This window comes from Neofelis nebulosa, chromosome 8 (assembly GCF_028018385.1).
Source record: "Neofelis nebulosa isolate mNeoNeb1 chromosome 8, mNeoNeb1.pri, whole genome shotgun sequence".
Lineage (NCBI taxonomy): Eukaryota > Metazoa > Chordata > Mammalia > Carnivora > Felidae > Neofelis > Neofelis nebulosa.
Genome location: NC_080789.1, coordinates 129,573,263 through 129,590,613, shown reverse-complemented (window position 1 = coordinate 129,590,613; position 17,351 = coordinate 129,573,263). Strand labels below are relative to the sequence as shown.

Here is a 17,351-nt window from a genome sequence, read left to right as displayed (position 1 = left end):
CAGTTTCCCAAAGTCACTTTTGGAGGGTAACATTAACCTAGCTAAATAAGCAGAATAATTTCATGGTCACACCTCAGATATGTTATATGTACTAGCTCACGGCATTAAAAAATGGCCCTTGCCAAAATACACCTCCCACTGTTCTACCAGGCTACTTAGAATTCAGAATCCTTTGATCTGACGGACAGCTAGCTCCTGCTAAAATACCACATATTTTATACAAAAAGTAGCATGATGCCTTACCATGAATTTGTTTGACACAATGAATTGTCAGCCTGACTGAAGCAAGACAGAGGACATAACTGATGGGGGCGGCGGGGGGTGTCAAAGAGGACAGTCACCAAAGGAAGACCCTAAAACCACCTTCTACTGAAGGTGAACACAGCAACCCCCCTTCGGTTCCAGATATCCACCTCCAACAGATCAGACAAACACAGCTGCGTGGTCCAAGCGCGTGGTGATTTTTATTAAGAATAACTTTGGTTCTAAGAATTCCACCCTCAGTTCTGTAATACTTTCCATTAAAAACAATTATACAAGAGCAAATACAAAAAATATTAAATTATGAAAACAAATCCATTAAGGCTCCCTTTATATATATTATATACACTCAAACAAGTCAAGATTTTTCAGAGTAGAAGAATAAAGTCAACTGTTGCAGCTTAGAAAGCAACACTACTTTACTACCAGGAGACTATAAAACACTGAACTATTTTAAGAAAACCACAGAGTGGAAAAATGGAGCCATTTCTGTCAAAAAGTGGCTCAAAGCACAAAACTGCCCGGATGTTCAGGAGTCCTAGGGGTTTGGATCGTACAGTATTAACGTGTGGAGGGGAGACTGGCACCCTTTTAAACTCAGGCTTGTGAGCTGAGCTGAGCTGACGGCTTCAGGGAGCTTCCCGACCTGTACATCCCACTGTTTGGTCCTAAGACATCACCTCACGCTATTTACAAGTCTTCTGGCCAGACCTTGTAGTACTCGCTACATGTAACTGTGCAGACTGGGGAGTGAGACTGGGAGGGAGATGCTTTTGTCATTTTTCTTCCCAGTGAAGAACGAATTCTAGGTAAGTTCTAGGAACAGAATCGGTCCTTCTAAAGGAGTCTGTTGGGGACCCTTGAGAATTCTATCGAGTGGCAGAATTACTTCAGAGACGCAGGACTTAAGATCCAACATCCAGTTAGGTGAAAGGCTATGAGCTAGTCCTAAATCTTCATCCTGCAAATCTCATCATTGGTCCATATACACAAAGACAGCACTCCAGTCAGCGTGCAATCAGAAATGTACCTTCAAGAGGATCACGTGACATACCTTCTTCTCTCAAAAAGAAGGAGGATGGAAAAAAAATAGTTACCATTCCATCCTTCAAAAGTAGACTATTACAGAGCAACATTTTATCTTCAGCATCTCATGTTTCGTTCAAATAATACCCACTGGTGAGAAATCACCCACTGCGGGTGTGGTCGACATGTCCTCTAACTGGCAGTATGTGCTGTCTCTGTGTTTACCTTCATCTTGTTCACATGAGGACTGAGTATGAGCCTGTCAACTATGGAAACTAAAGCATTCCCATAGAAAGCTAATTTCTACTATGCTTATTAGGATTAAAAGCTCGGGATCCAGTTTTCTATGAGCCTTTAAAGGAGAGGACTCTGCAATGTAGAAATTACTGGCTGAATCGTCTGGATGGAGAACATACTGAATCCACATGAATTCTTCCAGATCACCCCCAGTAAAATGTACCAGCGGTAATAAAACGTACTTTGCGTAAGGATTTCGCTGTTGTCTGCCTGGGACTCACTTAGGATAGCAAGCTAGCTGGTGTGCAGAAGCTGGGCGGCCTCTCCCTTCACCTCAGCATTTCCTGAGGTGCATACGGTGGTCATCACTGCTGACAGAGCAGCGAAAGAGTCTTTCTTCACCGGAAAAAAAAAAAAAAAAAAAAAAAAAAAAAGGCAAAGCAGTATGTGATCCTTGATCCGAAATTTCCAAAACTGGGAATTCTAATGATATCCAAAATGTACAGATGCTATCAACCTTCCACCTAGGCCTCCTGGAGACCGATCTACGTTTGTTTCACATTAGAATACCCAGACAAGTCCTCCTTGCCTGGCTCCCGATGGGAGATTCCCCCACACTGTTCTCAAAGATCTGGACCCTCTACTTTTGACACTGAAGTTGGGTTATATGGAACTAGTTTTTATACTCCAAAGGAGCGGAAGGATTGTTTCATATAAAGGGACTAGCTCGGCAAGAAATTCAAACACAAAACAAAACAAGATCCTAATAGTTATCAAAGCAAGAATTGGATTTATACAATGTGCCTTCTCTGAACTGGACTGTCACTATGGAGCATTCTAGTATCAGAGAACCAAAAGCAATTAAAATAAGATCAAGATGGACCTTTATGTGTTTTTTGTTTCCGTATGTTTTACGTGTAACTTGTTTGCGTATTTTTAGGTATTTTTGTTTCCATGTTTTTAAATCTTCTCACCCTATTTCTGAATCTTAATGCCAACAAAGGTAACAGCTGTGCTCAACCTTAACATCAACATTCTCAGGTGTCAACCTAACACGGGTGACAGTAGGACTACACAAGACAATTCTGGATTCTCAACAGAGAATTTACAAATATAAGATGTAACAGATCAATGCCTTTCTATGTGATCTAAATTATCTAGCAGATACTTAAAGGAAAAAACAAAACACGTTTTGTTTTTTTGTTTTTGTTTTTTGTTTTAGATTTTAGAAGGAGAAAGGCTCTCTGCCCCACTAAACTTGGACTGAAAGAAAAACCAAGTAGTGCAATTCTGAAGAATTTATTCCAGTGTCCTCTTTCTTTTTTGCTGTTGTGGTTTTGTTTTTGTTTTTTTTTAAGTCTTTGAACACAGGTTCACTTATCCCAACTTAAGTGCTGGTCAACGTCCTTCATTTGGCGAATAGAAATCAACTGTCACAGGTCATTTATCCACCCAGATTGTAGGAAAACCAAAACCAAATCCTTTTTAAAGTAACAATTCTCTGCTGGCTGGGGTTCTCTCCAGGGGCTTCTGCCCTGAGCTTAAGTGCTGCGGAGACACCTGCACACGGCCTCCCCGTGTGGTGTGCTGGGCGCGCGGTCTCTGTGGCCCAGGCCTACGACTCCTGCGCTTGGGCCACTTCTTGGCCTGTTCTCCTGAGATTGCCTTTAACCTTCACAAACTCTGGGGTGTTTTCTTGTTCTTCTTGCAATTTCTGCTTCTCAAGTTCATGCTAAATGAAATTCAGAAACAGGAAAATTATTTACAAAATGAGAGGCTTTTCGAAACACTCCTCCTCTTTCCAAAGTCCCTAACACCTATGCTCTGGTTTCTCTTCAAATCGCATAAATCTTTCGCCTTTTACAAAGTCCCTAACACCTTCATTTCCCAGTGGAGGAAATTCTCTCCCAGTCTCCACCTTAGGTGTATATATGTACGGACATGTGCAGGGCCTGGGGTCGTCCTGCGAGGGAGCAGCAGCCCCCCCGGGTGGTACTACCAGCAAAACCAAAACCAAAAACCCAAAAATCAAGGCTACGGAAACAGGATCCCGAGACCAATGTGCAGTTGGTTGGTGAGGCTGAATCTCACTCAATTGCTTGAGCTCCCCAGTGCTCTGCTGTGAGTTCAGTGACATTCCCCAGTTTGGGCTTTGCCTCCTGAATCCTTGTCTTTACCTCATTTGAATGTGTTTTATTTAGCCCATTAGCTGACATTCTGTCTCATAGTTTCCTTTTGTGAAATCAGCATTTACATCTGACACGTCTGGTAAATTTCGCTTGTTCCAACATTCTTATCTCTCAGGACAGAAGAGATAACTTTTGAGAGGAGTCAACCAGAGAAAGTCAAATACTGCATGATCTCCCTTATTCGTGCAATCTAGAGAAACCAAAACTGTAAACGCAGAGAGTAAAATGGCGGCTAGCAGGGGCTGGGGAAACGGGAGAGATGTTGGTTAAGGGTAGGAACTTGCAACCAGTAGGGAAGTAATACACAGCACAGCACAGTAATTACAGCCACCAAAACTACACTATGAACATAAACAAACAAAACTACACTATGAACAGAAACACGCTAAGTGACTAGACCTTTAGTTCCCAATGCTGAAGAAATGATAATTACGTGATGTGATGGGCGCTAGCTAAAGCTTCAGTGGCAAACACACCGCAATATAAATGCACCAAGTCAGCACGCAGTACACCTTAAACTCACATAATACTGAACGTCAGATGGATCTGAATAAAGGAAAAAGACAACTTTCATCTCACTCTCACCTGCTCCAGCTTCTGCTGCCGTTTTAAGAGTTCTATTTCCAAGTCAGATTTCTTCTTTTGTGCTTCTTCTTCTTTCTGCTTTATTACTTGATCTCGTTTTCTCTTTTCCATCACCTTTTGCAGTTCTGGCTTATTCTGAGGGGCAAGACCCCTGCATAAATAAGTAAATAAATAACAAAATTAGAAAGTCTTAATCTTAAAAACAAAAACAAAAGAAAGTTTTAATCTAATGGGCACACCCATCATGAACAGAAATTTACGGCGTCAGCCACAGAAAAGGGGTCTACTGAATTAGCAGCATCACTATGATGCCTACTAGCTGCCAGTCAGCACGGGTGGTGTCAGAAATTCACGAGCATGGAAGAAAGACAAGAACAACTTCCAAGAGTACGCAAAATGCATTCATTCAATAAAAATGGACTGAGCACCTCCCGTGTGCCAGATACTAGGCTATGCAAAGGGTAGTGAGGATGGTTTGGAGGGGGGAAGGTCAGAAGAGCAGGCTCGTTCAATGGGCATTACGATCGCTTATGATGCTGATGGAGACGGAGAAGATGGAGATGACAGAGAAGAGGAGGACAGGGATGACACAAGGTGAGGAAGGTGGAGATGGAGCAAACAGAGATGCAGTGATGGGGATGCAGAGGACAGAGGAGAACAGAGATGATGGAGATAGACAGAGATGGTGAGGATACAGATACCCAGAATATGAGGTGCCTCCACCTGAAGTTTTAGGGAAACCTTCCCAAGATGGAGCCCCCAATCCCACATACTAAACATAGCCTTGAATCGAGTGCCTGGGTGGCTCAGTTGGTTACGCATCCGACCCTTGGTTTCACCTCAGGTCACGATCTCATGGTTCGTGAGATTGAGCCCTCGTCGGGCTCTGTGCTGACAGCACGGAGTCTGCTTGGGATTCTCTCTCCCTCTCTCTCTCAAAATAAATATTAAACACACACACACACACACACACACACACACACACACACACATTGCCTAGAGTTAGGCTAGCACAGAAATGTAAACAGCAAAATGGCCCTGGACCCCTCTTCCAAAATTCTCAAATTTGTCGTAGGGCTCTTGTATACCAGAAGGCACGTCTAAGATTTCATCACTGCTGGGGGGCGGAGAATTCTGATCCCTTGACTCCTAGTGCTCCATACAGTGGAACTGCTTCAGATGTGTAGTTTACTACTGATGATGCACGGAAATCAGGCTTCAGGGAAATTTTACTTTTCTAAGAGATAAATCAGGCTGCCTTCTTTGCAGATGGGGAGAAACAAAAGCAAAATTTACACCATTCCCTAGCAACCCTGCACCCAAAATGTTTGGGGTAAGTCAAGGACATTTCCTTAGGTGGAACTTCTATGTTTAACTGTTAGCTAGGACATTGCTGGTTTCTATTTTTCTACCATTTCCTTAAGATTTCTTCAGTCCAGGCTTTCCACAGTGCTGGCTCAGTCAGCCTACCTCCTCCTGTCTTCCTTCTCTCTTTAGCAAGTCTCCACTAGCTCTCAAGTAATCTCAACTTGATACTAACATTTACTAAGAGCATTTAAAATAAAAATGAAACAAACCACAGAACAGGAAGAACATCATCAATTTCAGGCAGCATAGGGTGGAAGTGATGGTGGGCGTATTCACTCTCACCCACCCACACACATGCACACTTGACCTGTCAGTGACCCAGGCTTTTCTGGGCAGCAGGAAGGGCCCTACTGAATCAACTCAGGACTGAGATGGGCCCATGTACCTTCCCACGCACCTTCTGGTCCTGCTGGTGGTGACTGCTAGTCTGTAATTCAGGAATGTCTACCTTGGTGGTGGTTCTCTAAACTATTTCAATCAACCAATGTGTCTCAGCATCTGGGAGTCATCTGAGTAACTGTTAAATCAAATAACAATTTCCTAAGTGTGGGCTCTGGCTGCAAGAAACTCGTCAACACACTCCTCTCAATGTCTTTCAAGTTCACACTATTTCATCTGTAAACAAATCCTCAATTTCACACTTCTTCATTTATCTAACTATAATTTTTTAAGATTCTGGCATCTCCCCTATCTCCATTTTTTTAATCACAAATGTTTCAAAGTTGTTTACAGAGTAAAGATCAGTATATGCCATCACTACAGATAAAGGATGCATAGTCAAAATAACATGTATCTTCACTTTCCCAATTTTCATTAGCAGAACTTTTAGTAAAAAAGAAGAATGAAAAGCATTAAATTCAGCCAAAAAAAAAAAAGAAGAAACAAAGGAAAGGAGATGAGTTACTTCTGTGATTTAATTAGTGTGTTTTGCAGTTACTAAGATCTTATGATGGGGGCACCTGGGTGGCTCAGTCGGTTGAGCGTCCGACTGTTGGTTTCAGCGCAGGTCATGGTCTCACGGTTTCGTGGATTTGAGCCCCTCATCAGTCTCCATGCTGACAGTGCGGAGCCTGCTTGGGGTTCTCTCTCTCCCTCTCTCTCTCTGCCCCTACCCGACTCACGCTATTTCTGTCTCTCTCAAAATAAATAAATTTAAAAATAAAGATTAAAAAAAAAAAGATCTTATGGTGTTGACAGAAGTATCGAGGAACTATTCTGGAAGTTAAACATGAAGTGTAATAAAAACTACTTATGGTACTTTGCTCACAATAAATGTTAAGTGGCACCTGAGCATAAGAAAATATGTTTGTAAATAATCTGAGTAAAGACCCACTCAGTTCCATGACTATTAAAAAGCTTCAGTAGGATACCACAGACAGAATTAAGGGACTTAAATTTTAGGATTAAGAATTTAGCTATCTACATAATTGAAATTTCAAAAATTTTCCTTTCCCTTTATTTCACTGGCAAAATTAACCTCAACGGTTATTAAATTCTTCTGGATTATGCAAAGGATGCTCAACAACTTTGATGTATGAACACTAAGCTGGCATTCTGCTGCAGCCTATGAATGGGTTTAACTAACATCCAGTATTCATTTTCTAGTCAAAGACTTTACACAATGGAGACAGTAAGATAAAATATTTAGCCACAGAAAGCTCAGGGAAATGGTGCTTATCTGATAAATGTTCTGCACTTACAGCAGTCAAAAAGTCATGCAAATTTAGTTAATATTTTATCACAGAAGATCACTTCACTTTCTGTGCTGAATGGAAAGTCAAACACTGCCCATATGATTCTGAGTTGAAAACTGGATCAGCCTGTAGAGAGTGCCCAGAGACAAAAACAAGCCACTCCAAATCTCATGGACTATAGTGTCATTCTTTGCATGCTAACAGCTGATTTCTCTTTAATCACTTCTGACAGATACAATTAACAAGCACTTTCAATTCCTCTATGATTGACAGGTGCTTAAGTCCTGATGGCTTTGCACCACTCGACACCAACAGTTATTTCTGGGTCTAGTTCCTGTGACTATAATGTGACAGAGGACACCCAAGATAGTTTTTTAAATTCGTTAGGTGCTCTTTGCAAAAACAAAACAAACAAAAAAAAGGTAGGTAACATATACACCCATATATGTAAAAGTAAAAGCACACCTAAACTCCCTGTTAAGCAAATCTTGGGAGCACCACATACACTGTATTCTATGTGGTTAGAATTGTACAGAGTAGAGTCCTTGCCCCACGGACCATTTCCCATTCTTACACCCACAGATAACTAAGACTTTGGTCTGTCCTCTTCCATACTTTCTATGGCCTCCTCCTCATTCTTCTGAACATCTGCCTAAGATGTCATGGCACAGAAGTGCCATCATTTTCCCACTCCCCTGACAAACATTTAGGTTGTTTCCAATTGCTCCCTATTAAAAGCAATGCAGCAATGAACTTCCTTATACATGTATACCTGCCCTTTTATAGAACTATTTCTGTTGGCTAGATGCAAAAAAGTACAACTGCTGGCTGACCAGCACATTTTACATTTCAGTGGATATTTCCAAACTGCCCTCCAAGAGAGGCTCCAACAATTTATCTTCCTACCACTAGCGATGACATGTACAGACAACTTTTGAAGGTACATTTCACATTTCACATAAACCACTGAATACATCAAGGGGCAGACTGGAAGGGTCTATATTCATTCACTCCACCCCCACCCCAGACACATAAAACCCATAAAGGTGAAATTCCCTCTCTCCTCACCTGGGAGAGCACGGAGCCAGAGGCAAGGGCTGGCTCAATCCCTACCTGAACAGCTCCCCTCCCCACCCAGCCAAATATCTCCTGGCCTAATTTTTTTCTTAAGGTGGAAGGGAAGGGTTGCATTTGGATTTCAAGTCCTTGATCTTTAAATCTTGGAATCTTCTGGTTTGACCTGTCTTTATCTACATTTTTGGCTTGAGTCATTTCTACCTGCATGGATTCTAAATGCAAATACTTCTAACTCAACTTCCCATATTTTTTGCCACGTGGTACAGCAACAAGTATCTACTGAGGAACTATCTGTCCAGCAAAGCATATAAAATGAACAACGAAAATCACAGGAAACGAAATTGCTGACTGGAAGGTACAAGCCAAAGAACCAATTTTAGAGATGTGTTTAGGTGATTGGATATTCTATATCTGTGACCAAAAGTACTTTGTAGAGAAGATAGAATCTCTCTAAGTTATATAAGAAATATTCCTATATTTTTAAGACCTCTCAAGCACTTTTTTTTTACATTTTTATGTTTGAGAGAGAGAGCCTGAGTAAGGGCGGGGGGTGCAAAGAGAGGCGAGCAGGGATGGGGGGACAGAGGATCTGAAGCGGGCTCTGCGCTTCAATCCCTACATTTGACAGCATCAAGACTGCTGTGGGGCTCAAACTCATGAACCGTGAGATCATGACCTGACTGAAGTCAGATGCTCAATCGACTGAGCCACCCAGGTGTCCCGAACACTCATCTTTCAACTACAAAAACTAATTTCTTTCGAAATCTGCCAACTACAAAAAATAATGCCTCTTGAAATCTGCCCTTTAAGCCACTGGGAACACCTACAGAACCTGAGAAGCTGACCAAAGGTCTTCATAATCAGACCTAATGGCAGACTGTAACCAGATCGAAATTTAAAAACTCTTAATCTAACACTGATCTAGGTCCAAAAGACGGTAAGTAGAGGAGAATTATATCCTTGACAGGGTGTAGGTTTCAGAGTATTTATGAGTATCTACGAGTATTTGTTTTCCTAAACAGTGAATCTGCTTTTATCTTATGATCTCTAAAATGTAACCTGAAAAACTCCGTGAACCAAATGCTCCCGGGTTTTGAGCCAAATTTATGCCTAAGTAGAGCAAAGGTACAGGGCTCCATGGAATGCTTGCTTTGCGTTGATCTCATTTCTGTCTCCCTCTCTTTTCTCCACTTTTTTTTCTGAGTGATACTATTACTCTATTTGGTTTATCTGTATGAATTGCTTTTTATTCTATGTTTATTCTCTGAGTTTTCTTGTATTTATATGTCAAATTAGGGTAACCCCAAGATAACACACACTGGGTTACTGGAAAGATCACTGGTTAAGATAAAATATGGGAAGGTCCTTTACAAATTGTAGAAAAGGAAGCAGACTTTCATTATGATTCAAGCCAAAAACCAAGTACAATTATCCTTTAACCAAATATATGTTATCCATCTGAAACTTCCTATCATTTGGCACAAAAATTTCTAGATTTTCTAAATTTAGAAATTTTATTTCTAAATAAAAACCCCAGAGTCTCTAGTAAGTATATATGATAGAAGATGAATCAGAGAAGAAACTGTTTGAGACATTTTCACTCCACAAACCAACTGTATTTCTAATGTGAGGACCCCGCCAAACTAAGATCTTATCTTCAAAAACCTGAAAACATAGGATGAGATACATGCATTGGATTTTGAAACCCACCTTCCTGCCTTTTCGGTTTCTTTTCCCCCTCTTGATATACTTCAAAAGCCAGGCCACAGCCCTTCAGAGAAAAGGGGGAAGAAGCAATGGGAATTTTCAGAAGATGCTACATGGGAGGTGGAACATGGATGGGACTAACTGAACATTTATTTTTTAAATTTATTTATTTTTAATGTTTATTTATTTATTTATTTTTTTTTTTAAAGAAAAAGCCCCAAATCAGTACAGTTTTATTGCATCTTTAAAGTATCACAAGTAAGTCTGAAAAATCATCCGGCCTCTTGCTGTTTCTGTAGCTGGACAACGTAGATTTTATTCATCAGCCTGCTGAACAGTTCCTTTTTCAGAAACATAGATACCGTCCAAAAATTTCCTGATATCCTTGTTTTTAACTGTTGTGGCTTGCTGAATCAAAGCAGCTGAGTTTGATACAAGTTCAATGTCATTTCCTTCAAGAATTAACTCATCTTTCTGGGCTTGAGATACGGAACAAGCAACACCTGGCCTCATCCGAACCCTGCGAATGTATTTCTCACCCAAGAAATTTCGGATTTCAACAAGAGAGCCATTCTCCTGAATAACAACGTTGATGGGGAAGTGGGCATACACAGACCTCATCTTGTAACGGAAGCCCAATGTAACACCCTTGATCATGTTCTGTACATGACTACAGATAGTACGGACAGTAGCCAGTTCTTTTCTATTTCCCCACCATTTGTCAACACGGAGCCTCTTCTTTTTCTTTCCAAGAAGACTGAGTTCTACATTGATGTGATTGAAGTCCCTTCGCAGGGTTCCTCTGGGTCCCTTCACAATAACGGTACGTCCCTTGAGAGTGATGTCGACATTTTCCGGAATGTCGACAGTTTGATTGCTGAGAATGGTCTTCATTCTCGCAGTAGATCAATGTTTATTTATTTTTGAGAGAGAGAGAGAGAGAGAGAGAGAGAGAGAGAGAGAGAGAGAGAGGGGGAGGAGGAGAGAGGGAGGGAGACACAGAATCCAAAGCAGGTTCCAGGCTCTGAACTGTCAGCACAGGGCTCAACTCAGGGCTGAAACTCATGAACCACGAGCTAGATCATGACCTGAACCGAAATCGGACTTTCACCCAACTGAGCCACCCAGGCGCCCCAAATTGAGCATTTGTTATACCCCAGTCATTTTAACAGGTATTCACACGTTATTATTTAAATTTTTTTTTAAGTAGGCTCCATGCCAAGCATGGAGCCCAACGTGGGGCTTCAACTCACGATCCCAAGATCAAGACCTGAGCTAAGATCAAGAGTCAGACATTCAACCAACTGAGTCACCCACGCGCCCTTATTTACTTTGTTTTTATTAAATGTTTTTATTTATTTTTGAGAGAGAGAGAGCGCGCACACGCGAGCATGATCAGTGGAAGGGCAGAGAGAAAGAGAGACACAGGATCCAAAGCAGGCTCCAGGCTCTGAGCTGTGAGCACAGAGCTGGACACAGGGCTCAAACTCACAAACCATGAGATCAAGACCTGAGCTGAAGTGGGACACTCAACCAACTGAGCCACCCAGGTGCCCCATCCCCTATTTATTTTTTGTAAGAAGGATATTTTTACCCCCCATTTCATAGATGAAGAAACGTGTATCAGGAAGAGGGACCTTGTCCAAGGTCATAAAGGTAGGTCAAGTTAAATGGCAAACCAGGATTTAGATGATTTCCCTCTAACCTCAGAGCAACATCCTCTCTACACCATGGTACTTGAGGGAACACCAGCATTCTCCCAAATTACTTGAGCTGGGCCTGGCTAAAGAGTCAGCTGTGGGGGCGCCTGGGTGGCGCAGTCGGTTAAGCGTCCGACTTCAGCCAGGTCACGATCTCGCAGTCCGTGAGTTCGAGCCCCACGTCAGGCTCTGAGCTGATGGCTCGGAGCCTGGAGCCTGTTTCCGATTCTGTGTCTCCCTCTCTCTCTGCCCCTCCCCCGTTCATGCTCTGTCTCTCTCTGTCCCAAAAATAAATAAAAAACGTTGAAAAAAAAAAAAAAGAGTCAGCTGTGTAAACAAGGAAAAGAAATCATGGGCCAGAGAAAGTCACACAGAAGGAAGGTCTATTTTCACAGAAAATGACTACTCTAGAAAATTTGGAACCAGATTCGATTGTACAAACCTATACGTTTTAGATATAACCCAGGGTACTAAGTACATTTTTGTGGAATAATTTGTAGGCTATAATTCAGAGAACAAGTCTGCCAATTTTGGTTTTACCTTTGCCTCTCTTCTGACTTGGAGCCTTTTCATAGATATAATAGAAGAACAAAACCAAACCAAATAAAACAAAAACAGCTTGGGCCAGAATGTCTTTTACTAGAGATTAACCAAGTCCCCTCCTCCCACTTTACAGATAAGGCAACTGAGGACCAAGAGGTAAAAGACGATCAGAAAACCACTCAGTGGCAACTGCTACTCTTTTGGAGTACATTAAACTTTTGATCTTTGTACCAAAATGCAGGCCATCATTTCCCAGGTAAGACTGTCTTCAAACTCTGTGCTCTATTTAGGAACGTACAGTTCTGCTTTGCTTTGGGCATGATATCAATTCTATATATTTTTTCTTTTATGTGACAAAGATGGTTAGAAGCTAAGCACTTATTCAAAAAGGATCAAACGTGTATTCAGTTTAATCAGCATGAATCTAACAGCATACTGGGGCACGTGAATAATGCGTGGCAGGGGTGCACTAGGGAAGGAGAACTGCCGCCAACATCTCTTCACATTTTTTTATTTTTATTTTTAAATTAGGCCTTCCTGCTAAAATATGACCCGGCTGCTTAACTTGGTCTGTATATCCTTCAGTTCAATGGGTAGCTACTAAGGCTGAGTAAAGAGTGGGGCAATGAAGGACCCATAAGGTCCCACAGTTAAGATCAACAGTTTCATTCTGAAGATCCAAGAAGAGCTCCAAAGGAAGCTTAAAGGCTCTTAAATAAAGTAAGTAATTCTGTGTCCTAATAAATAAAAATAATTTTGTATCCTTGGCTCTCCCAGTCAACCTGCCCTGCCCAGAATCACTTAAAAAGCAGACTATACCAACCCAACATCCAAATTTTTTATAGCACACATGGAGCAAACTGTCTACAAAGAAGAAAAAAGGTAAATGTTTTCTCTCTTCCAAAAAAATAATAATTGCCCCAAATGTAAGGGGCAAATTCAGAATTTTTACAAATCTAACAAATAAGGTATTCCTCTTCAACTTAGGATACTCTTTTATCCTTAATCGATCCCCTCACATCCAAATTCTAAAGCAGGTGTCTATTTTCAAAGAGGACACAGTTCTGTAGAATGCAGAGTCACTCCAACAGATGACAGGACTTTATGGGAGGGGAGGGGGTGCCCTGGCTCAAGGACACCAGAAGGAACAAGGCAGCCTTAAAAACCATCAGGAAAGGTAAACATCTCTGAAGCTGAAGTCCCCAAAGGAAAATTCTGCTCAAGAAACCACCGTACCTTTTTTGATTCATGAGAAGTTCCCTGTGAAGATCCTGATGGTTTCGGGATGTTTTGACAGGATTGACTAGTTTCTGAGGCCTAATTAGCTCCGGATTGTCATCTTCCATGTAGTCTGGCTCAGCCATGATGTTTCTCGGAATGAGATAGGCGTCCTTGAGGTCACTGTCCTCAGACGGGCCGTCTGAAAGAGAAAGGTGACACGGTCTCTGGTCTTTCCTGCTGAGGCGTGCCATCCCCCAGGGCCCACTTCACTGCTTCACTGAAAACTCCTCTGAAGCTTCGAGAAAGCAGGAGGCAGAGAAAAAGAGACACAACAATGGCCGTGGTTTTCCAGGTGACTAAAGCAAAGGGGACCCACGATCTGACTCTGGTCACTACTGCTCACACTTTAAGTTTCAGGTCACACAGGATGCTTCCTGCCAACATGTCAAAAGACCAGCTTAACCCCATAACAAGCACCTGGACACCTGACCGGGATCCTTCATTGCTTCTTTCAGCCCCTTCCCCCCACCCCCGCAATGAATGCGCACCAGTAATGGGCAGACCCATGACACCCATCAATGTTGTGAGGCTTCTAGAGCGCAGAGCACTGCTCCTGATGTTGCCACTGGCCGGGGTCTCCTCTCCCCTTACATGAGCACCCAGCTCACATTGTCCTCCGCTCCCTCCTCAAACGTCCCCTTCTCAGCGAGATCTGACCTCTCCCTACCCTACTTAAACCCAACCCGGCCCCCCAGTTCTTCCCTGCTGTCAGTCCTGTGAGTTGGCTTCTTGGTTACTGGCTCTCGAAAGCAAATGCTCCCGAGGGCAAGAATTTTGTCTTACCCACCCCCTCTCCAGCTGCCCCACAACAGTGCCAGAAAAAAAGGAAGTGACAGGAAGGGAAGAAAGAAGGGAAGACAAAGGGAGAATACTTCGCGGCAAGAACGCGTCTGTATAGGTTTTTGGCGGGGAGGGCAGGCAGTCACTGGAGCACAGCGCAACAACTCCATGGAATGCCTGGGCAGAGTCCCATGGCCTTTCTGGGCTCAGACTCCTGATCAGTAAAGCAAAAGGAACAGAGGACGATCCCTAGGGTCCCTTCCCCCACCATCACCGCCCCCACCCCGTGTTCAATTCTAGTCATTCATTCTATGACTTAAGTGTGTGTCCCCCCATAAGAGATGCTCAGGGCACAGATCTCCCCCCGACACGCCCCTGTAGCTATGCAGGGGCAGTGTGTGGCGCACAGTGGGCACTCCACGAACATTCGTGATATTTAATGAGACAGAAGAACAAACAGAGAGGGCAAGAGCTGGGAGGAAGAAGGCTGGCTGGGCATCAGGCTGGAAGCTGATGGGTCCAGCCGGCAGGCACTCCATTGCTGTGGACCCCTAGGCACTTTTGGTGTTGATCTCAATCCTGCTCCCCTGCCCCCAAAACAAATCTGTCTGACATTTCAAGATAATTAACATGCCATTTCATGCTTCCCTGTCCCTGTATGATGACTTTATTTCCCAAACCAAAAATGAGATGCAGAGTCTGACTATGGCACAGTATGTGACACTGGGCCTTCCCTCAAAGTCCAGAGAACATGCTTACTAATTCTCTGGCCAGTTTGACGCCTCTAGACGGAACAGCGACCACAGAACAGGCCAAGGTTGGGGGAAGACCCGCACGTGCATGGGCTCACACCCAAAACGGCCACCTTCCCCCACCTCTCCAGGGACATGGAGAGAACGATCCCCTCCACGCCTCCTGGCCCAGCAGTGGTGCAGATGTACTTCCACGAGGACACAGAGGAGCCAGGGGTTTCTGCCTATTCTCCCCAAGAGTCAGAACCGCTTCTTTTACAGCTCTAAATCCCCAGGCCCAGCAAAGTGCCTGGCACATGGCAGAAGCTGAATAAATGTTAACTGAATCAAACCTGGTCTAAACTAAAAAAGTGGAGAGGTCTTCCAGGGATAAGCTCCTCGACGGAAGACAAGTTCCATCTTTATTTCTGCCCATGACATCAACCCACCGAGCAAACATGAAGTAAAAGCACGTGTATTCACACAAGATGAAGGGAGGAGAGAACACACGGTGTTGTTTCCATGGACTTGGGCACAGGAGTGAAGGGGTAGGCAGTGGAAAAAATAAAGATGTGTTTTCAACTAAAAATTTTAAAACAAAAACAAAAACTGGATCCAGTTGCAGTCAGTCACAAGCAGGAGTTTTGCTCTCAAGGTCATGAAGATGCTTTCCCAAATCCTGAACTATTCCAAACCACTGGTGTGTTCTTCCACACCCAAGGGGAAAAGATGTTCCAAGCAGCAGTCAGCAATCACCCAGGGCCCGTACGTGACCATGTGTGAGCCTAGTAACAACCCAACGAACAGAAGAACTAGAATCTTCACTTTGCAAACAATAAAACGGGGAAACAAAAAGTAACTTGTTCATGCTAATATTACTAGTAATGGGAAGCTCAAACTAAAATGAATGTCTCTGGTCTCAAACCTGTTCTCTCTACCAAATTTGCTATTTTTATAGCAAAATCTCTTGAAGATTAATGTGAAAATAAAGAGATTAAAAATCCAAAGAATAAAGAAATCAGCTAAAATAGAAAAACTGTGGATGCACTATTTGTTTATATATTTTAGGTTTAACGGCATAACTGAGGCTCAGAATTACTGAACACTGAGATGTGCGTAACAACTTACACCAAATATTCCTTGAACGCTATTGACATGGATCCTTTAAATCAGAATGCCTGCAACCAACCACACTGACTGGAGAATTACAAACCTTGACGGTGGCAAGTCAGCAAGCCCATCACGGCCAGCCTGGTACTCTGCCCCACACCAAAGTGTGCTCTTTGACTGATATGTGAAAGGCACCATTCACACCTCTGTGTGGCCCCAGCGGTCTTTCCATTCTCATTAATGAGCAGACAAGAAGGCCTACAGGATCCCATAAAAGGATCTGTTTCTCTGCTCCAAACCATGGATAATCTCCATGACACTGAATCAAAACAGGTCACAGCCTCCTAAAGTCAGTATCACCTGGGGGAAGGGGAGCCCTGTGGACATGGGACAAAGCAAAGAACTCATGCAAAGGCCACAAGGCAGGAGTGTGCCTGGGGGGTGTAAGGAGCTGCAAAGAAGCCAGCGGGGCTGGAGGACTGAGTGTCGGTGAGGACAGAGAGGTGATGCAGGCGGGGAGGGGTCACGTGTCATGGGGAACGTGAGGGCCACTGTAAGGACTCTTGGCCTTTACTCTGGAGACAGCAGAAAAGACATTCAGGATTTCGAGCAGAGAAGTGACCAGACCGGACTCCTATTTTTTTATTTTTTACATCTTGATTTTGTTTTGTTTTTTTCCGTCTGTAATTATTTTTTTTAATGTAATTTATTGTCAAATCGGCTAACATACAATGTATACAGTGTGCTCTTGGTTTAGGGGGTAGATTCCCGTGATTCATCGCTTACATACAACAACACCCAGTGCTCATCCCAACAAGTGCCCTCCTCAATGCCCATCACCCTTTTCCCCCTCTCCCCGCCTCAAATCAACCCTCAGTTTGTTCTCTGTATTTAAGAGTCTCTTATGGTTGTTTTCTTTTTTTTACAATTATTTATTTTTGAGAGGCAGAGACAGTGTGAGCAGGGGAGGGGCAGAGAGAAAGGGAGACACAGAATCAGAAGCAGGCTCCAGGCTCTGAGCTGTCAGCACAGAGCCTGATGCGGGGCTCAAACCGTGACATC

The 17,351-nt window shown here is 43.0% G+C and overlaps 2 protein-coding genes across 6 annotated transcripts in view; both read right to left on the bottom strand.

Annotated features, from left to right (window-relative positions):
• Nucleotides 1–440: 440 nt before the first annotated feature.
• Nucleotides 441–17,351, bottom strand: part of FAM107B (family with sequence similarity 107 member B) — a 138,923-nt gene continuing 122,012 nt past the window's right edge. For all 5 annotated transcript variants that reach the window (XM_058681863.1, XM_058681864.1, XM_058681866.1 and 2 more), the window contains exons 2-4: nt 13,624–13,807; nt 4,299–4,449; nt 441–3,256 (exon numbers count right to left, since the gene is read on the bottom strand). In XM_058681863.1, coding sequence (XP_058537846.1) covers nt 3,140–3,256; nt 4,299–4,449; nt 13,624–13,807 — 452 coding nt within the window. In that variant the 3' untranslated portion in view covers nt 441–3,139. The remainder of the gene's footprint in view (nt 3,257–4,298; nt 4,450–13,623; nt 13,808–17,351) is intronic.
• Nucleotides 10,355–11,046, bottom strand: LOC131483571 (large ribosomal subunit protein uL6). The gene has a single exon (XM_058681862.1). The coding sequence runs from the start codon at nt 11,036–11,038 to the stop codon at nt 10,460–10,462; it is 579 nt and encodes a 192-aa protein (XP_058537845.1). The 5' UTR covers nt 11,039–11,046; the 3' UTR covers nt 10,355–10,459.